General features: G+C 45.9%; 1 protein-coding gene across 2 annotated transcripts; it reads right to left on the bottom strand.

The window, feature by feature from the left end:
- Positions 1–1,771: 1,771 nt before the first annotated feature.
- Positions 1,772–19,591, bottom strand: LOC310889795 (uncharacterized protein). Of its 2 annotated transcripts, none has more exons than XM_083817839.1 (6): positions 18,868–19,591; positions 9,464–9,931; positions 6,253–6,393; positions 5,841–5,909; positions 5,200–5,290; positions 1,772–4,840 (listed from the first exon to the last, which is right to left on the bottom strand). In XM_083817839.1, the coding sequence occupies exons 1-6, from the start codon at positions 18,920–18,922 to the stop codon at positions 4,633–4,635; spliced, it is 1,032 nt and encodes a 343-aa protein (XP_083673965.1). In that variant the 5' UTR covers positions 18,923–19,591; the 3' UTR covers positions 1,772–4,632. The 2 variants fall into 2 exon arrangements, with proteins under 2 accessions (XP_083673965.1, XP_083673964.1); XM_083817838.1 differs by having other exon boundaries at positions 9,464–9,934; positions 18,868–19,589.
- Between the last annotated feature and the right edge of the window lie 1,961 nt (positions 19,592–21,552).

The raw sequence follows: 21,552 nt of genomic DNA, 5'->3' as shown, positions 1-21,552 counted from the left end.
TGCCTAATGCAGCTTTTTTTTTCCACAAAATATCTAAACTAACGTGCAACCTTGCATCTCTTTGACAGCATCGGTGTTTCTGGGGCTGCAGGCTGTGTCCACCTGTGGGCAGCAGTGTTATGTGCACTGCCAGTGCTGAGCTGTGAGTACCCGCGTTGGATGACTACATGATGTGGTGGGACTGATTGCTGCATCTTCACCTGCGTCATCTTTCCTGTGAATCTCTTTTGTCATTGACACCAGTGGGAAGTGATGTTGTTAGCATGTTGTATACTCATGAATGAGCTGTTAGTAATGGTTCAGGATCTTCTGGGTGGTTTGGTACAGTAATACCAAAACCACATGATGACATTGTTAAATTTTAGGGTGAGGAGTTTTCTGAATCCCAGGGAACCATGGGAGGCTGCAACAGTGGTTGTTCAGTATCACGCACACACCTTCTTTCTCCGCGAGCATCATATCTAATGCTATTCTGTTTTCCCAAGCCATTTTGCTGGTGGCATCTAGTTGTTCAGCGATTCCTCTTATCACATCCCTTGTATAATTTATGAATCTCTGCTGATTATAATAAATATAATTAATCCAATCCACATTCTTACTGATTGTTACCCACCAGAACAGTGACTCAAACCCTTCAGCAATCTGATTCCTGGCTTTATGTTCATTGGGAACTCCTCTAGGCACCCCAATAGAATCTTTGTACACTCTATCATCGAATGATACTCCTAAGCTTCTTTTACTTCTTCTGGATACATGTGATGTTTCTTTTTCAAATGCTAGGGTGAAGGGTAGAGCTAATTGAACAAGTGCACAAGTGCCTCCCCAGTTAGATGGTAGGGTGGACCGTAAGATCTTCCCTCCACAGTACCACCACAGATCTGCCCTGGGGATCTCAAGTCTTGAGCAGTTTCCCATCAAGTCCTTGGTAGCGTTCAAGGTCCTCGTGCACAAGGAAATTCTCCCAGATGCCGGGTAGCACTCACACCCTGCCGTGAGAGGCAAGCTGCATGGTTACCTATGACCAGGACCCTCCCCTGTTTCCCCATTGACCGGGTAATCCAGGTTCAAAACCTCTCCCATGCTTCACAGACAATGCAAGGCCTTCAGTTGCCGGCCTGTTAATTTTCAAATTTCTTTTGACTTTTTTACTGCTTGGAGTGGTAATGTTTCTTCACTTGTCTGACTTGACTTGACACCGTGATTTTCGCCTAATTGCTCTAAGGAGTCTGGTTATCTGCGTTCTACAAGGTGGCCTACTAAGCTGTCTTATCACTGCAAGCATATTTCAGTACCACACTCCTTACCCTTAAACAATGTAACTCTGTGCAAAAACAACATTTTTATTCCCACAGAGGCTAAAAACATGTTCCTTTCTCCCTATCCCTTGATGTAGCTCTAGCTGCCTAAGCACATGTAAATTACAAGGCAAATAAGTGTGTGAGGAACAGGGTTATACTTCCACTCTGTCTTTCTCCTTGCTGCAGGAGTGAAGAGATGATCAAGAGCATCACATCAGCCCTGGAGAAGACCTGCAATACCAGAGATGCAGCATAAGCGAGCTGAGAAATACAGGCTGCAGTTTAGTATTATGATATTCTCCAGGGATGCGGTGCTTGTGCTTTGGCACAGCGAATATTAATGTTAGCACCACTGTGGCAGTGTTGTCTTGCTTATCACTCTGTAGTCTTCCTGTAGAGCGGTTTACAAAAGCCTCCTCAAAGTGCATTCTTTTATATATATTTATATATAAGATAAAAAAATCCAGTGCTACTCCACTTTACAGTAAGTTTTATTTTGATTATGAGCACTGTTTGAAAGCATTGCATTCAGGCGATGGCAAAGAGCGAGCAGCACACAGGTTGTGCAATTGCTGTGAGTGTTTCTCAGCAAGTGATTGTAAGCAGGGGGTGGGAGGTGTCTCCCACTATCACCTGGTCCATCCCCATCCCCAAAGGAGAATCAGCTATTTCAGAGTCTTTTCTGATGGAAATTTGGCTAATATGCTTTTCAAGACCTCTCACGATGAGGAGCTATACTTTCAGTTCCTCTGTCTGTACCTTGGAAAACTTGTTCTCTAGCATCTAATCGAAGTAAACAGGTGAGAAGTAACTAAAGGATAACCAGCAAAGGAGAGGGGTGGAAAATAGTTAAATGCTTGTGCTGTTTCACAGTAATATTTTTTCATTATCGTGGGAGCTACCATTTAATCACTGCTATGTAAACAATTGTATTACTGCCTTCGTGTTTATGGGAAAGATTTGCATATTTAGTATGAATTATAGAGAGTCGTTAACAAGTCATCTGTTCTGCACATTCAGCAGTAATGAATGTAAGCACTTGCTGCTTTGGAAAGCACAACACTAGCTGAACTCTGAGTAAGTATTTGCATTTTAATGGCACTGCCAAGCATGCAGTTCCCAAAGTGCATCAACATTTTGAAGGATAACAAGTGCTGTGTACAGTAAGGTAATGTGCTCCCTGGAGAAAATTACAAAGATGGGTGTCTTAACTACAAAAAGGGAGGTAAAGGTAAGAGGAATGTAAATTGGTGAGGTACTGCGCACACATTTTGAGCAATTTGTGTACAGAGCATATTCCCACAAATTGTTTTGTGTAAAATGATGCTTACACATTTGGAAACCTGTCCCAAAGTTATACACAGAGTCTTTGGATTTGTTTTAAAGTGTAAGCACTAAAAAGTCAGAATGTATTTCTGAATGTCATTTATGTTTGCTGGTCACCGGTGAAGAAAGAGTTCTTCCTCTGCCCATGTCTGTTACTAAAGTATTTTCCCAAGGTGTGTCTGGGAAAACCCCTAGTAAATAATTATTGAATGATGTGCTTAGGGAAGACATTTATTTCCAACCCTGTGGGTTTATGCCCTGAACTAATAAGGTTTGTATTTTCTTTCTTGAGACCAGCTAAGTTCTTGGTCGTAATAATATCTTGTGGCAGTTAACTTTTTTTCCAGGCTGTGGTCTATGTTTTTTAAAAAAAAAAAAAAAAAGATTAAAAATATTGGAGATGTGAAATTTCCTGGAGAACTTGATTCTGCTGTAGAAGAAGTAAATAAAATCAAACTGTAAAGAAGTTCAAAGATGATGGAACCGGGCTTCTCTTACGGTGCCCAGTACCAGGAAATGAGACGCTGGAGCACAGGAGGTTCCCCCTTATCACCACCAGGAAGCACTGCTACACTGTGCAGGTGGCAGAGCACTGGCACAAGTGGCCCAGAGAGGCTGTGGGGTCTCCCTCCTTGGAGATCTTCAAATGCCACCTGGACTGGTCCTGGGCAACATGCTTGGGGTGTCTCTGCTAGAGCAGGGGGTTAGACCAGGCGGACCCAAAGGTCCTGCCCATCTCAGCCATTCTGAGTCTGTGAAGTTAAAGCTCCACTGAAATTGCATAATTTCATTTAGGTAAAGTGAAAAGTGTTGTTTGAATAAGAAAGAAGTTTCACTTGCACTGCCAAAATACACCGATGCAGCTTATACTTGTAATTTCCTGGTGTTAATATTTCTTTCTCAGATAATTCCTGATTTATAGCTGTGATTACGGCTTACAGCATCACATGATCCACAAGAAGGAAGGCATAAAGTCACGAATATTAGGAAGGTACTAGGACATTGCAAGTTTCTCTGAGAAAAGAGCAGGATTGAGTGTGACAGGTCACAGATAATTACGCTCATAGAAGAAGTATAAAAGTTGAAAATAGTGCCTTCTTTCTATGAAAACAACAACAACAAAACCCACCACTATATATTACTGCTCTAGTTGGGGGCAGTATGTCTGTTCATTGTGGCTAGAGGAAATCAGACTGAAACTGATTTAAAATGGCTAGATAATATCCCCGCTGAGCACAACTGTTAACTTATCATTCTACATAAAGAAAGGGTGTGTTATAATAAGATTTAATAAATCTTAAACACATAAATATTTTAGGAAACACTCTCTCAGCAGGGCTCTTGCAGTGATACATAGAGGAATGATGGAGTGCAACTTTTTAATTTAGAAAAAATGACTAGCTGTTACTTAAGTGATAACTTAGTGGAGGGAATATTTTGGCAGATAATCTGGTGGAACCTCTTTCATCTTCAAGTCCCAAAGGCAGTGCTTATTAGTGATGTTCACACATTGACAAAGTAACTGACAGCCTTCTGTGTCTGTTGGCAGCTAGCTTTAACTTATACAGGGTGTAAAGATCACCAGGACTTGTGTTTTCTCCTTATACCTTGTCTCCAAGGATTTACTTTCTCATCTTCTCAGTAACTAGAAATTCAGGGCAATGGACAGCTGCAGCTGGCAAGATACTGGCTTTACTTTGCTAAACCTGGGCTTTGTTATCTGTTAAATCCATTCTGGAAAAGCTAAGCAGTGAGTGCCTACACAAAAAAAAAAAAAAAAAAAACAACAATCTGCTCTGCTTGCTTCAACCTTGTGCTGCGTAAGGTGATTGTTCTCGAGTGTCTAAAACAAAAGTAGAAAAAAAAATCACCACAAAACAACAGCGCTTACAACTCCCTACCAAAACGGTAAGGCCTGGGAGCAGGATCACTACGGAGGCACCCTTCTTCCAGGTGAGGAGGGTGGTGGGTGACAAGGGATCAAACAACAGCTCCATTGTTTTCGGAGCTAGTCCACTTGGTAATTGGCATTGTCAAAAAGTGGAGTGACCGTCCCGTCTTTCCACTCGATGAGGATCTCTCCGTGCCGCAAGGAAGGGGAGCGAGATGGTGGAAGGTATGGCTGGGGGCCTCTTCGTAAGGGAGATGGCTCCCGTAAGTCAGCTCTGCTGCTGCTGGCTGCAGGGTTCTTCAGAGCAGAGAGGATTTTCTTCTTCCTAGGAGAAGAGAGGGATAGCATGTGGTTGCACCTGCCTGTCACTTGGCTGCTTCTCCACATGAAATGGATCAGCACCCATCATGCCCAAATTCCCTGAATCTTCAGGGATCATGTCAGGTATGTAGGGAAGAAGGAGCCAACATTAGCAGCAGGATTTGTATGGAATAGTGAGTGGGAAGGAGAAACGGGATGGCACAGAGGAAAAATCATCAAGCGTGGCATCATGGGTGAGCACAGCCTTCTGCTCAAAGCCCAGTGCTTCAGGTGTGGGGCTGGGAAGGGTGCTGAGATCAGGAGTCCTGTTCTGAAACACCAAAGCAGGAGGTAACAGACTGAAAGAAACTTATTCTCACTTACTTGTTGTAATGCACATTGAGTGTCAATATTATTAATCCCAGTATGAATGCCAAGGGGCTGAGGACGAGCATGGCTGTCTTCCAGTTGGTGCCTGAGAGGATATAACAGAGAACAATCATACCATGCCTATCCCCATGCTTGTGCAATAGTCTCTGTTGCCACAAAACCAACAAACAAGAATATCTAATGCCCCTGCAGACTAGCAGATAACGAAAACTGTATTGTTTATTACATCCAGACCATACAACTGCTTCACACTGCACAGCATCCTTCTGTTGAAATTCACCATGGAAAGGTTTTATTTATTGCTTGGAAGGTGACAACCATTCATGCTTTCCCACTGTGCAGCTCTCTGATAAGAACGGCTCGGGGAAGGCACTCATGCTAACGAGTGTCTATATTTCTTGTGATGAACTGGGACAAAGTAGTTGCACGTTTTCACTCAATTTTGTACTCTAGGCCTTGGGGGATTTACTTTCAAGGGAGTTTTTCTGATGGATAATTTGGTGACCTTGTTCCCTACTAAGCATCCTCAGTGGGATCCAGGGAAATGTAACTCTGCAACCGATGGGAAGGTCAAGGGCACTGACGAACCTCCATCCACCTGGTCTCTTCCTCCTCTGCCTGATCTCTGGACTTACCTGAAAGCCTGGCCCCAGCAGTTTTCCCTCGATTTCCATGGTGCTTTTTGGAGTGATTGTGGGACAAATCTGGGGGAAGAAGTGGAGAGATTTGAATTAGGGGAAGCTCTGGTTTCCTCCTGGGGCTGAATCATAACCCCTTGTATAGAGACAGAAGGGAAAAACGCTTGTTCCTCTGTGTTCCCCAGCCACAGGTATTTTTTTTTTTTTTTTACTCCTGACACATGTCATGGCTGTGCCTTCAGGTTAAGGTTATGGCAATAACACTGAACTACTTGCCAAGGCAAACATCTCAACATACCATATGAGAGCAAAGCCTCAAACTACTCAGTAATATACATGGAGTAATCCCTAGATGCTGCCCACACTCCTGCTGTTCTCATGTATGCATTCAGAAAAGAAATGTGCTCACCCTCGTTTGCTGGGAGGTATGCCTGGTTGGTCTTCACTGGAGACACTGTGCTGTTAAAGCTGTTAACCAGAAGTGGGTCAGTCAAGTCCACGGAAGATCCCTTGTCCATGGAATCAGTCTTTGATGAATCGATGGTTTTAGCTTGGAAGAAAATAAAGCAAAGGTGGGGGTGGGTATCATTTATTTTTGTACAGAAACATGAATACGCTCAGTGCACAGCAAGGGAAAGGAACCCAGCCCTGCCGTATTAGTCCTCAACCTGCAAGACAAATGGGATGCAGTGCAATAGCGATCATCTCCTTCAGTTCTCATGGATTTCAAAGAGTAAATGAATTTCTCAAGACTGAATTCAAAGCCAGAACAGAGTTTATTTTCTGGTGGGGAATAAGGTCAGTAATCTAGAAAGCATGTATGCAACACCAGAAGTTAAAGGATGAGGTAAGAAGAAGCAAGCAGAACTATAGAGCATCATGGGTTTAACCAACACAACAGATGAAGAAATGGGATTAAGAGGGAGACAAGTAGTCTGTATCTCTTGCAAGTGAGTGAGGTAGGTATGATTTCAGCTATAAAATGTTGTTGATTGAGTGCTTGAGAAATCTAGATACCAAACAGTTATTTAGGCTGGCTGAGAAGGTCACAGCTGGCAGACCATCCTGTGTCTTCTGAGGAGGTTAGAGAGCCCTGCTTTGCTCTAGATATTGTTGTAGTGCAAATGAAGGGGGGGGGGGAATACCTGTCTCAGGTGGGTTTGCACTGAAACTGCTATTTGCAGACAGTGCTGCTGCAGTGCCCAAAGCTAGACTCTGAAGAACTGCAGAGGATCTGAACATGCAGAATAAGATCTGGCCAAGGCAGGCACCTCTATAAGGCAGCAAGCTGCCAGGGGCATTTGACTTGCTAGGCTTACTGCAGAAGTAGGGTGTGGGATAGCAACTAGTGCTAGAGGGGAGGTTGTGGGACATCTTATGGCAGCAGTAATCACCCCTCTTCTGCACTGATGCATGCAGCAAAGTGAAGAAAGACAGGTCTGCAGGGCTCCCCTCCTGCTTTCCCCAACCTCTTCCCTTCCCACAGCACGAGCATCCAGCCCTCACCCCACCACACATGGGGCAGCAAAATGCAGCTCTGCCTGGTTCTGCTGGGGAGCCTCGAGCTGGCTTAGACCAGAATTGATGCCCTGGTTAGGACACAGCTTCTTTCTCTGAATGGAGGGTGAGCTCTACCTGCAAAAAATCTGGATGAAAAAGGGAGATTGTACATGGGTGTAATATCCTGAGCAAATTACATGGCAAAGTAAAAGTTGTCTGTTGATGGTCAACTGAAATCGTGGATAAGAAAGGCCTAAATAAACACTTAGGACTTTGAAATTGTTATTGACTTGTCAGAGGTTCACTCTGGTAGACTCTGAACCGTGGGGTTGGTAGGAAAACTGTCAGTTTGCACAAGACAAGCTAACTGGCACAACCTGATTCAAAGCCTGCTCTCTGTTTACCCTTGCAGCCTTATTTGGGGAGCCTGGATCCAAGGCAGCCATGGACTGCCAGGAACATTGCCTTGGGGAATGCAAATGCTCTTTTCACATGCCTTTTTCCCATATCTTAAATGTTCTACGCATTTCCTAGCCTATATTTAACTAGCCTATTATGGTATTTAATTTTTATTTGCTATATTTACCTTCATGCTAAACAAACATTAACGCTTGTGACTACTGGTCTATGATAATTACATGTTAACCTACTAGTTGGCTGATTAAAAACCTCAGTAAAAAGACCATTTTGTCTACATGACAGCCAAAAAGCTACTACAGCTCTTTCTATTTCCAATTAGATATAACCTCTCAGAGTCAGAAGTTTATACTCGTAATCCATTTGGTTATGCCTACCAAATTCAGCACATTTTTTCTTTACTCATTTCTGCAAAGCTGAAAATCTCACTTAGGCTGTCTAACCTTCGTACAAGAGAAATAATTTCCCTTGAGGAAGGTTGGGAACCTTGTCATCCACAGAATGGACAAACACGGAAAATTCATTAAAAACACCATCTCTCTTCTGGTCCCTGCAGTGGAAGGAGGGAGGGTAGGACAGAAGGAGGAATTGAGTGTGATTTTTCAGGTCTCAGATCTGCACACCACTGCACAAGAGAAGACCTGAAAACATGTTCCTTTGCATAAGGGAGTAAACAAAATAGGAAATCTAACTGGATCGCAAATTATCTCTGGTCTGCAATGGGCTTCACTGGCAATCTGACAAATGATGACAGTCCCACCTGGGTGCAATGACCATGTCTGATGTCTGCCAGCCTGGATCTTTACCTAAAACTAGGGCAAGACCAGTATTTCTGCCCTTTTTCTGTGTAGCCTAAGTAGAGGGTAGTGAACACTCAAGAACACAGAGATTAGATTCATTTTAGCAGGGGCCAAGGCCACAAAACTGATAAAAATGATATTTTCTAATGATATTTTGGTGTTATGTTTTGGGCTTTCTTAATGCAAAGGAAGGGCAGCATTTTAACTGCTTCCCACCATTTGCTGCATTCACTAGTCTCTTTCAGGTTACATGAGGCATCAGGAGCAAGGCTCACGTTTGAGGATCACGAGAACATGGTATGAAGGTTAGAGCTGTGGTTTCATTAGCAACAGGAGCACTGTCGGGGTCTGGCGGGAGACAACTGCAATGTGTTGCTGAGAAACCAAAGCAACAATTTCTCATTTCAAATACAGCAGCTCCTCAATAATTCATGCAACTTTAAAAGAGGTTTTCAGCTGCCTCCAGTTTTCTTATTACTAAAAATGACATCCCCAAGTACAAAGTACCAAAAGCCCTGTCAAAGCCTTAAACACTTGACTTTCATGGGACTTTGACTGCTGTTTTGGACCTGGGAGGCTCAAACAATTCAAGCTATTCTTAGCTCTGGGCACCAATTCAGGTGAACTTTCCAAAATACTTGACTTCTGGCTGTCATCAGAAATGCAGCTGAGGTTTACAGGCCTGATCCTGTAGGGTGTCGCATGCTTTCTGGAAAACGCTCAACAGCAACTACTGGAAAATGGTGGTGGAGTACAGCTGGGCCGACTGCGGGGCGTTTGGTACCTCTCCAGGTGGGGCTGACGTTACCATGAGTTAGAATGATGGATGCAAGCCTGGTGTTAGATGTCTTAGATGATGCCTAAGGTTAGCTGCTATCTGCTGCTAAATCTACCTCATCTTACTTTCATATATCCACACCCGGGTGTCTACAGCTTCTTGCATTGCTTCGCCAGGCCTCAGAGCTGCCGTCTGGGCAGCAGCACAGATGGTTTCATCTGCTAAAGTCTTCCACCTGCTGAATTTGTCCTTCTCCCTCGAGACGAAGACCTTGTGGCCTCCTTCCTTGGTGCTGAGGTGGAAGCCCAAGCTTTGCAGAGTCAAGTGCCCCTTCTTGCTGCAGGCCCAGGCCTGGTGTTCCCAGTTCCCGCAGGGCTCCAGCGTGGCCAGGGCGTGCTCCCGCGCCCTGTGGGCCGACAAGCACTGCTTCGTTTGGAGGCTGGTGATGGTCCTGGTGGCAGGGTCCCAGCTCCACTGCTGCTGCAGGGAGCGTGGCTTGCAGTCGGTCAGGCCGATGCCATCGGTCTTGTGGTGGGAGACGTGGATGCACTTTTCCAGCCGGGTGTTCCTTATGAGGAAGCCTTGTCCCTCTGCTACTGTGGTACAATCAGAGCATGGTTTAGTATGGTACATCTCCAAGGCAAACGTATCTGCTGAGCATCAGACATTAACAATGTCCTGGAGAAGGGAGATGTAACCCACCGGTCCTTTCCCAGAGGGGCTTGACTAGATAAACCATCCCACCAGCCTCCTAATTCCCCAGAATGACGTTTCTTTTAAATTCAGAGTGTACAAGTAGCAGGGAGCAATACTAGAGGGAAACAAGAATGATAAGACAATGTAGTTAATTCCCATACAAATAATGGGGGGAAACTCACTGTCCTTGGGAAACTAGTTTTATGAGATATCTTCTATATACATTTAATTCAATATTTCGACTGGTTATAGCTTCAAATAGTTACCCTTCTTTCCCTCCTTCCAAAATAAATGAATGGTTTTTTTTTTGTTTGTTTGTTTCTATCTGATTCAAATTTTTCTTATGAAAAAAAAGCAATTGAAACCCCCGAAGCCCCCAAATGCTGTTCATCTGAGGCCATTTAGGCCATATCGGGCTACTGTTTCCATTAAGTGGTTTCTTGTGATATTACCGCAACACTGGGATAAACCCATACCCCATCAGAAGTCTGGAAGTACTTGGCTGAAACAACTCACAAAAGTATTGAGTAAACTTGGATTTAGCACACCTGACACTGGTCTGTGCTCCCCAGACACCAATTTATTCTTTTTAAAGATCCCTTTGTGAGAGACATTGCAGCCATCCCAAAACAGACGTGCAATTTGAAGCAGTTTCAGTAGGTGCTTCTTGCTTTTAATAGCAACACGTCCCAACATCTCTGATGATTTGAGATGGATATCATCCTGTTAACTGGACAATCACATCCATTTTCAGCACAAAATCAACTGGTGTGGCCTGTGAACATCCTGAGCAAAATGTTAAATGCAAAACCATATGTCACTGACACAGATGTACCTCCCTCCCGTTGTGTATTTTATGCCTATATTTTTTGCAGGTAGAGGGATAGAAAAAAATGTTTCAGCTTTTTACATGTTCTGAGAGATATTTTAGTTTAACTGCAGTTAACAAATGGTAACATTCAGCTCCTGCAGTGACATTTTTTCATCTTTTCCCCAGGAATCACAGTTTTAAAAACCCCATCAGCATTTAATATTGAGTATAAAGAGGAGACTGATAAACAATATCAGATGAGAACAATGAGGTTTATCTAAACATCTATTTCTGCAGAATTTCCCCTCACAAAGCAAGGAACAATACTTTGCTCTGGCAGCATGTATTTTGCTCGCTACTTGAAAAATGTAATGACAGTGTAAACAGGAGCCAATACACAATAACAAGCGTAGGAACAATAGCTTAAAAGAGCTCCTGTGTTTTCTTTCAGGAAATTCTAGGGGTCTGCTAGATTAATAGCGCTGCTGGGTTGCTAAATCAGAAAAAGCCTTTGGCTTTCTGGTCAGGTTCAAATGCACAGGGAGAGGCAACCAGAAATCATGGTACAGCTCCTGCACCTGCTCCAAGAAGAGGATGGATGTGTCCATGCTGGTATATTGTGCTTCACAGACCTGTGATAGCCACTGATCCAGGAAATTCCTGCCAAATTCATGTGCCTAAATGGAAATGAAATTTTTGGGAGGTCAGTGAGTAGCTCAGGAGTTCAGTCCTCTTTACCCCACTTCACGGCCGCCCTCCTTCTTACATTTATATCGGTTATTGGCCTGCTGGCACCACCAAGGTCCTATTTCGCATACTTGAAAGTGTCTGTTAGTAGTTTTTTATGCTCTCTCTAGGTTGCCCTTCTAAGTCTTTTTCTCATGTGTTTTAGTTCAGGTTTTATTACTAAACGTGCTGGCATGGGTGTAATTTATTTTCTTTTCCTTGCTTGGTAATGGCAGTCCATTTGAAACTTTCATTTTTTTAATTTTAATTTTGAATAGCATTACTCTTTAACCTATCCAACAGATTTGTGTTTTGTTCTATGTCTGCAGTCGCTGGTAGTGTATGTTCCCTCTGAAAGGATCACCACGCTACCAGCACATTACCAGCGATCACTTCATACCCCCTCATTCTCTACCAGTGTCTTTCCCTTTCTACCTGCTTGCTTTGTCTTATGCAGGTCTCGGTTTTCAAAGACTCACCCCACTGAAAATCCAGAGCAGTCTGTCTGCCAGGGAAATACATGTGAGCTAGGGAATTTCAGCACTGCAACCCATGTGCTTTCCTTTAAGATTTGTATAGCTCCCCAGTAGCATATGATACCAAGTTATTAATAGATTTCTGTCTTCACACTGTATCTCATGTCCAAAAGTATAATCACCACTATATAGCTCGGGAGCAGAGGTCTAGCTAAACTCTGCTTGGTTTAGCAAAGCTGGCACCACAATCCTTCCAGAGAAGGATTCAGAAGAAAGATTCAGAGAAGGTTCAGAAACCTTGGTCCAAGCAACTTCCCTACAGATGGTGTTGCTTCTCGAGACATTGATCGCTGTAAAGCTGGCTATCAACAGCAGGATTTTCCCTATTATCCTGTTGGACTTGATGATCTTGAAGGTCTTTCCCAACTTAAATGATTCTGTGATTCTGTGATTCATGTGATCCCTGCAAAGATGCGAGCCTGTGTCCATTGTATGGGTTCACCATCCACTACCTGTACCTTATTGCTTTCCTGAGGTTGACACATTGCTAGCTAAGTGAGTCACTCATAGTTAGACAGAGGTAACAGGCAGACCCTTGTGCCTGCCCCACAGGCCATAAGCAGTATAGCCACAAAGAAGGCAGAAGCTTTTCCACCCTGGGACACACATCAGGCACTGAGACTCCCTGGTCAGGAAGCAAAATGACTTTTTTTTTTTTTTTTTCCCAACACTGCCAAGTCCCAGAAGACCTGCAAATAAGGCCATCAGCTCTAACATTTTGGAAATGTTAACCTGGAGCAAGCAGAGCATGGCATCCAGCTTACACCCTGGGGATGTGAGCTCAGTGTCTCTGGAAAATGCCAGCCTTACTCGTGGAGCTGGAATAGATGCATGCTTTGAGCTGCTCATGCTTGAACATTTTGGCCTCCTTGTATTTTTAGGAACAAAATAAACAATTTCTAGCAAAGGCACTTGAAGCCAACTTGTTTGTCCTATGATACTGTCACTCTGTCTGGTCACAAGAAAGAAAAAAAAAGCAAATACAGTCCCCTGCCTCTCTGTGGCATGACCACCCTTGGGACATGCTGTTCCATGTAGGACTAGTAGCAAAACCCATGCAATGTTCCCATCCTAATTAAGGTAATGCCACCAGGAGAACCTTAGTTAGCAGTAGCCCCAGTCTGGCTGGAAAAATGTCTGTTCTTTCTAAGCAGTGCCTGCAGTGGCTTGATCAAAGCCATTTTTCACACAATTTGGGGCTGGGTGGCTCACTTTAAAGGCTCTGCAGAGGCAAGGGGTAAGTCAGAGCTGAGCAAGCACAGGTTCCCAAAACACTCTGGGTGACTGGGGAACATCAGCATTAGCTTTGGACTCTTCTGCCCTCCCCAGTCTTGTTCCTAACTCTTACAGAATGCTTCAATTAGCTTGATTTCTCCTGCCAAGTGGCTGTTTTCAGTAGAGAGGAAGTGACTACTGAGTCACACTCAGGAATTCACCTCCTCCTGCCTTTACCTGTCCTGGAAGGCAGGCGTCCACCTGGGGCAACCACAGCATCTCCTGTACAGGCTGCTTCATGGGGATCTCCCACGGCATCAGGTGGGATAAGGGTTTGGAAGACCCCCATCCTCTCAAGTAGCCCAGCCAGTAGTTTTGGTCTCTGTCCTTGTTCTAAGCACATCTGTGAGGGCTCCTGCTCCTATCAGAAATGGTCCCAGCCCCAAAGAAGAAAAAAATAACCAGAGAATGCAGGGAAAGAGATCTTTAGCTGCTCAGACATCGTGGTGGTGGGGACAACACCACTCCCTGTCCCAGTATCAGGGGTACCTGACCCTCTTCCTCCAGACAAGCACAGCATCTGACCTCGCCACTCTCCTGCCCTCGTTGCTGGCACCTGTACCAGTGCCCGATGCTGGTATTGCAGAACTACCACCCTTTTCTATCCAGACCCCTGATCCCTTATCAGGATTCAAATTCAGGACTAAATGTAAAAAGGGGCTTTCCTACTGACTCCTTGTAGCACATCTGCAAGACCAGGCGGTCTAAAAAGATGTTGAATGAAGGCAGAAGGGACTTAAACGTGACTAACCACAGCAGCAGGCGCAATTTGCTGCGATGGCCTGAGGTTATCATATCCCGCCACGAGCAAAACCACAGCCTAGTGTCTCTTCTGAACAGGAATCTGTTTCTGTGCTGTGCTGGGCACTGGTAGGTTATTTCCATCTGCTGCAGAGGGTCTGGGCTTGATAGAAATGAGAAGGTGCAGTAGCAGAAGGAGGGAAGCTCCAATGAAGGCAGGAGGGTTCCCCTGCAGATGGAGCTCAGTGCAAGGCATTGCCCTGTGAGATCACTCACAGGAACATCATATTTAATTTAACTCAAATAAGCAGCTTGAAGTGCGGCAATTTATGGACAAACATAAATTAGTGAGCATAAGACTTGAATGCAGGCCAGCAATAGCTCCTTCTTATGAAAAGATCTCCCTCCATACAAGGGAGCGAGTCCCAGCAACACAGGAGACCATGCCAGGGTCATGGGATGAGGAAATTACGAACACTTGCTGTCATAAGAGTGGTGTGATGACCCAGATGCATTTGGTCAAAGGCAGGAAGCCCAGATGCACAGGGAAGTGCTGAGACTGGCGCTGTTTCTTTAGTGTTTGTGGAGAAGCCAGATCAGGACTGTAAAGAGCTTGCTGTGATAGTGAGAAAGTGGACACGTAGCAAACATTAATTCCTCCCCAGCAGTTTACACACCAAATTAGATCCTTCCTCAAAGCCAGAACAGGATTTTACTAAGGCTCTCTCCTAAAGTATGAAACATGGTTTCATTTACACCCCAGTGACAATGACGTGAGCTTCGCCGAGGGAGTGAAGGCAGCTATAATCCTGCCATGGGTCCAGTTCCAGCCTCGTACCACCCTTGCAGCAAAGTAGGGTCCATAACCCACTGTAAAGACAGATGTGAGGAAGGAGGAAAAGTGGCCATCCCATGAATCCAAGGCATACTTTTTCTAGAAATGCCTCCTTTTTTTGCGGTCATGTTAGGGTGTAGAAAAGACTTGAATTACTGGCCGAAATCTGACGGTTGTTCAAATCATTATAGCTCCACAGAAAGCCTGCGTGTTTATGCAGGTGAAGGCCCAGCCCACAGCAGTCAGCAGGGCATGGACTAAGAACTCAACCCAAGAGGGTGTTGGGAGGCTAGTAATGATTTTACAGCACGGCTCTTCTCATAACTGCCTGTGGGAACTTCCTAAAACTGGAGTGTAAAAAAAGGTCTGAACAGACTGTTTGCCAAAAAAATGGGGCAGGACCAGGTGTTCCCGAAGGAAGGGTTGTTTTGTTTTTAAAGTATTTTGGCTGAGAAAAAATTATCCCATCAGCTATAGCTGAGATTTGGGCCCCCAGCAAACAAACAAACTGCAATGTGGTAAAGAGGTGAAAGCAACAGAGCTTCCTGTCTCTTTTTGTATGACAGTTTGAAAATCCACCTAGCTGATTTTCCAGTTACTTTCTGGATTCATCCTCCACTCTATGGCTTCCACTAACAAAAGGCAAATCAAGACTGTTGCTCTCAAGGGGTCTCTTAGAAACATGCAGATGTCAGGATGTTTCAGGGTGTAGGTTTCTCCTCTAGCGCCGCAGATCAATACATCCTTCATTACTTATTTTAGTAGCAGGGGTCTTCAATTTCCACATAGGATTAAGATGTTGCTCATGTTGCCCAACTGCCAAGCCAGGTCGTTGATTTGTGGAGCTGTGATTAGATCATCATTTGCACTGATTTAATTTTTACTATTGCTTTTCCCCCATGATCCCTCACGTTTACCCTAGGGTGACAACTCCAAAGTTTTGAGAACTTTTGTCCTTTGATTAATAGGACATTCCTTGGTGGAAATTAACATCTGGGGAAGTTTTGGAAATCTTTGTCATTATTTAAAATCACCTTTTTGTAAGATGGAGAACAGGCAGACCTGGAGCTGGGTGAGCAGCTACCTGGCAACTCCAGGTTTATGGCGCACTATTTCCATCACTTCAGACAACAGATCAGCTCTCATCGAGCCATGTCATTTTTATAGAAAAGTCAACAAACTCTGCAGGTAATGCCAGTAATTAGCTGGTGAATGGCTTGTCAGTGCAAGCACCTGAGAGCAAATATTTCTTGGTCTGCACTCAGACTACTTTCCAGTAAAATGGTGATCCAATACTATTTTCCAGCTGTAGCTTCTGGCAACCACATTGGCCTGTGTTTTTTTTTTTTTTTTAATTATTATTATTTATTTTATTTTAGTTTATTTGTTCTTTTTTATTTTTTTTCCGAATCACTGCTGTTTTTCTCTTAGGAAAATCTCACTTTTGGTTGGCCAACAAGGCTTCATAGCTCTCCCTATTGATACAAGGGCTACTTTTGACCACGTATCTCAGCATAGTCTTCAAAGAGAGCAGAGCATTCATAGGAAAAAAATGAAAGTTTTAGCACGGAAAAACCCATGGATAAGTGATGGGAAGCAGAGGAGGTCAGTGAGGCTGCCATGAAGCTGATGCATGTGGGGAAAACCAGTCCCTGAGGGGGATATGGCAGAGATCTGCACAATCCAGAGAGGTCTGGAGAGGACAGCAGGGGGCTGACTGGTCAGGGAGTGGGTCCCCAGATGGGACGGGGTGCCAGGGGAAGGCTCACAGCGTGCAGGAGGAGGTGGCTCTGCATGCAGCAGCCATCCATCCTTGCCACCATGCAGGCAGAGGGAAGAGATCTGGTAGCCAATGAATATAATTAAACGCACCATGGTCAGGAAATCCCCCAAGAAAATATTTGGAGGCTGGAAAAATATACGAATTAGGAGAAGTTCCAGATACATTTGGTCTTTTTGCCTCTTCCACGTACATGGCTTAGGGTTGCTGCAGGGGAGCAGAGTGCGAGGGGTCAGGGAGCAGCCAGCATCGCTTGTAGCCAGGAGGAGAGCAGCCCCCCAGGGATAATGCATGAGAATTGAGAGGTCTTCTTCTGTGTGGCCATTGCATTCAGCCTCCTTGGAGTGTTATTTCATCCATCAGTGTTAAATGTGGCATTATTTCAGCAGTTTCTGTCTGCCTGTAAGCGCACGGACTCTGCTTGTGCCCGAGGCTCGGTTCCCACAGCACATCGTACCATGCTGGGGCAGCATTAGGCTTCAACGCTTCAGCTCCCCCCCCCTACTTGCAGGGAGTTTCTGAAGTAACCAATCTCAGAAACAGCTTGGGCAATTCCAGGATTTCCATTTTCCAGCAGGAAAATAAACCAACCCTCTGACGTCTGTCAAGGGCAAGCACCTCTGTCCTGCCCACTGCCTTAAGACTGCAGCCCCAGGCAGGATGGAATGGGGAGAGGCTGCAGGAGGAGATCGGCCCCACAAACAAAGAACGTTTGCTCTCTGCTCTGCAAGTGTCTGGGAATTGCCAGACACTGCTGAGATGAACTCCTTTCTTGCAAAACACCTGTGGCTTTATTAGCAGTCTAGCGGAAATGCAGCAGCTGATTGTGTGATTGCATCAAATGCATTTCACTGGAAAGGAGGTTTGCTGGGAAACATCCTGCGACCCTCCTTAATTTACCAATAAAACATAGCCGTGGGGCTCCTGTTGTGTGACAACAGTACAGCACTACCATCTTCTAACACTGGGCAAGATCATTTTTAGAGCAAAGAGAAAAAGAAAGACCCCTAAGGCTGTACTGCTGCCCCGACAGCGCACCAGCTCCTAACCCGATCCACTGTAACTTCTAGAAAATGCACGTACATCCTCACTCCTCACTAGCACAACGAAATGCACGCACTCAGTCTGGGACTGTGAGAGAGATTGAATTCAGTGGATTTACTTTAGCTGGTAAGATTTACGGTTCGAAAAAACAGTTGCCAGTCTGAGGTTTGTCTTTAGGGAATGAACATCCCAGCTGCGCAGTCAAAATTGTTGTTGTCCCCTGGTAGAGACAGCCTGAAAATCTCTGAGCCCATAACCTGCGAAACTGCAGGTCTGTTGTCCTTGCAGCTTCAGGGACTGAATGAGCCCTGAAGCACTTCAGGGATTTGTTTCGGTGAGTCCCTTCCGATAACCTGCATCCTCAGGCAGAAGAGCAAAATAAAAGGGGAATTATTTATTATCTCAGGGGCTCTGCAGCCCACTGCCTGTGATGGGGTGGGAGAGATAGCGGGGCTATTCCTGGGGATCACAGCTCTGGATCTGCAAGATGCTGCCTGCCAGGATTTCTGCTTTCCTCCTTCACCCATGCACATCAAACACCAGGCTGCCTGGCTTCCAAATCCTCCTGCGCCCTGCAGGATGCAGGATTCAAGCGATCTTGGCCAAAGATGACCCACTATGATGCCGAGTACCTCAGGCTCCCCAGCACGTCCTGCTCCCCCCTAACCACCATGGGAACAGGACCAGCACCGTGGGGTCCTGTCTCCTTTCCCACCGCACTCTACTGATGCTGGGGCAGTGAACACAGCACCCAGGGGTAGCTCGGTGTCACCTCTGCCCCCAAACAGGTTAATTCACCCTCTCTTCTTTGCATTTTGTCTGACCTGCTTTTAAAATCAGCCAGGATGATGCCACAGCGTCCGTGGACAAGCTGTCCCAGTGCCTGGCCAGCCTGTCTCCTGGGCACCCGCGTTTAATCCTATTTTAAATTCTGCCTGAAATTCACCCGCAAAGCACTTGTTTTACAGCCGGTGGGTTCACAGCTTTGCAGCCAAAGCAGCAACATTTCAGCAGAAAACCAGGTTAAACTCTGGAAGGCAGCTCGCTTTCCTCTTTCTGGCTACCCCGAAGGAGGAGAAACTTACCCTCAAGCCAAGGCAGGAGGCAAATGCAACTCAGACTCAGCCTGAAAAGCTCCATTGTGTCCCAGCTCAGGGAGGGAAGGAGCCTCCAGAGCCTTCTCTGTCATTCAAAGCAGAAAAACCTGCCGGGAAGCAAAAACTCCTCTTTTGTCCTAGCGCTGGAGACTTGGCAACGGGCTTATCAGCAAAGGATCGGTGTGCAGACGCAGCCCCCTTGGAGGTTATCCCTTAGGAGTTGTCCCGCGGTGAGCTGGGCTGGCGGGGATGCTGGACCAGCGCGCTCACAGCCTCTGACCTCGGCTCCTCGGCGCTCCCCGGCAATGAGCACCGCATGCTAAGGAGGCTGGCGGGCTGCCTCGGCGGGGCTGGGACTGGGGGAGGATGCAGGGCTTGCCCGGCGAGGAAAGGCAAAGTTCGGAGGGGCGTGGGATGCATCTGCCCAAACCCTGTGCTGGGGCGGTGGCTGTCACTGGGTCGTCGTCCCTTTAGGGATAAGTTTTTGTACGCAGCAGTACCGGCTCTGCACAGCGCTGAAACCCCACATTCCTCCCCACGGGGCAGCAGTGAAGGCTGTCGGGTGAAAGAGCAGCAGGGGAGGCCTAAGAAATAATTTTGCTCTCACTCAGCCACATCCTCGCTACGTTTGCCTGTCCCACCTGCCTGCTGAGATCTTTCCCAGCTGGATCCATCATTAACCCCAGAGGTGCCTCTGGCATCAAAACACATAAAAATGATGGCTTCACGTTTCTTTTAGGGGTCCAGCCCAGGATGGCACCGGCATCAAACCTCCCAGCTCTGCCATGAGACCAGGAGTCACTTGGAGAGCTGCTCCTGCCTGGCCGTGGCGCTGCACTCAAGGAAGGCGCTGCAGAAATGGGATTACTGGATTTTCCCATGACAACGTGCCAAGTTGCACTAAATACCAGAGATTTTTATTTTTAAAAAGCACATATGTTAAACTCTCATCCACATTACTGCTTTGCTTCTGGGGTTGAAAATGTGAATGCTCTCCGCTGCGTTTGCTGAACGTGTCTCTCCTGCAGGAGGAGCAGATGGAAGATTCCCTTCCTGGGGATGGCAGTACACTCCAGGCAGATGGAGAGCATTACATCAAATGTCCTGGAGGAGAGGCTGCTCCCTCTTCTACCACAAATCATGTTACCACTCCTTCCCCTCGAACAGGTACTTCACCTGTTTTTCTCCTCCTGGCTCATCAGTCTATTTTACACAGGGAAACTGAGGCACAGAGTGGCTGCGGTCTGCCCAAAGCCAGGAAGTCTGTCTCTGAGCTCCTGAATCCCGAATTTCTCACAACCCACTGGATCACTGTTGCTTTCTAACACCCAGAAAGCCTTTCCTGATCCATGCCAGGAAGGAGTCCTTCTGCCATGCCTGGAGCTTTAATGTAGTTGGGACCATGCTGGGGCAGTCCCCAGATCTGAATCCAGTGAGGACTCAGAATGTCTGTAGAGTGAAAAATTGCATGCGCGTCCCACTCTTTTCCTGCCATTTTCAGCTGGATTCCCAGTCCGAGTGTGTTCAGCTTTGCAGTGCCTCAGCTAGCCCCTGCGAACTTCACAAATCATAGAATCACAGAGTCACCTAGGTTGGAAAAGACCTTCAAGATCACCAAGTCCAACCATCAGCCTGATCTACCGAGTCCCATCACTAAACCACGTCCCTTAGTGCCATGTCCACACGGTTCCTAAACACCTCCAGGGATGAGGACTCCTGCACCCTCACCTCCCTTCGTGTCCCCCCAGGAAAGCAGCTGAGTTCACTTTTGTTTGTCTAGCACTGGATTGAGGAGAGCCTAACCCAGAAACCCATGGCATTTGTGAGCTCTGCAGAAAGTGGCCAGTCTAAATGCACGCATGCCAGCACAGACCAAAACGAGCCAGCTTAACATCAGCCACTGAGATCTTCTGGGTCTCAGGAAAGCGGATCACTCTTCTTGCTGTTGAACAAACTCACGTGGAGAACAGCATCATTCTGCTCCAGTGCGTTTTAAAAGCCCGCCTCCTTTCACAAAACCCAGACACCACTTTGGCCTTATTTGTTATACATGCAGGAAAGCATATAAGATCACACTGTTGCTCCTGAGCCTGTTCTTCCACGGTGCACTGGACGGCTGATGGCATGGCTTTGCCTCTTGCATAGAGATGCCTCTCCCAATCATTTTCACAGCTTTTCTTAGGCTGCCCTAAGAGGGAGCAAGTGAATTTCCAGCTGAGGTCTCTCCCACATGGAGCAGGATAGTCCTAAAATTGCTAGCTCCTAGTCACATAATTTAAATGTCCTGTTAGTCTTTGCTGACCTGTGTCTCCTGGAACAGCCTTGTTCTTGGCTCCATCACCAGTTTGTTGGGTGCTTTGCATTTTCCTCTTCATTTTGCAGCTCTCGTTTGAGTTAATCAGGGTGAAGTGATAAGCACATCTGTCTGGGTGCCTGGTTCAAAGTGCTTGTGAAAAATCAACTTCAGCCCTGCTGGGAAATTCCTGAATATCTCAGGGAAGTCTCTTGTGAGTGGCCAGGCTGAGTTCTGGTGGTCCTCACAGCCCTGATGGTGGAAAGCCCTGCTCAGACCCAGCTCCCTCCCTGGTTCATTCCTTCACCCAGCACCATCCCAGGGGTTGTTCAGAGCAGCCTGATATGACAGCACCTCTTTATTACCCCCCCCCCCTTTTT

The sequence above is a fragment of the Anser anser genome (assembly GCF_964211835.1).
Source record: "Anser anser genome assembly, chromosome: Z".
Taxonomy (NCBI): Eukaryota; Metazoa; Chordata; class Aves; order Anseriformes; family Anatidae; genus Anser; species Anser anser.
The sequence above is the reverse complement of the archived record's forward strand: the minus strand, read 5'-3'. Positions and strand labels throughout refer to the sequence as shown.

Excerpts from the sequence above, each read along its gene's own strand:
- LOC310889795 (XM_083817838.1), bottom strand. The coding sequence starts at position 18,922 with ATGGAGCTTTTCAGGCTGAGTCTGAGTTGCATTTGCCTCCTGCCTTGG. Across the intron at positions 9,935-18,867 it reads CCTCCTGCCTTGGCTTGAGG|TAGCAGAGGGACAAGGCTTC; the intron begins GTAAGTTTCTCC and ends ATTGTACCACAG. Across the intron at positions 5,291-5,840 it reads TGCTGGGGCCAGGCTTTCAG|GCACCAACTGGAAGACAGCC; the intron begins GTAAGTCCAGAG and ends ATATCCTCTCAG.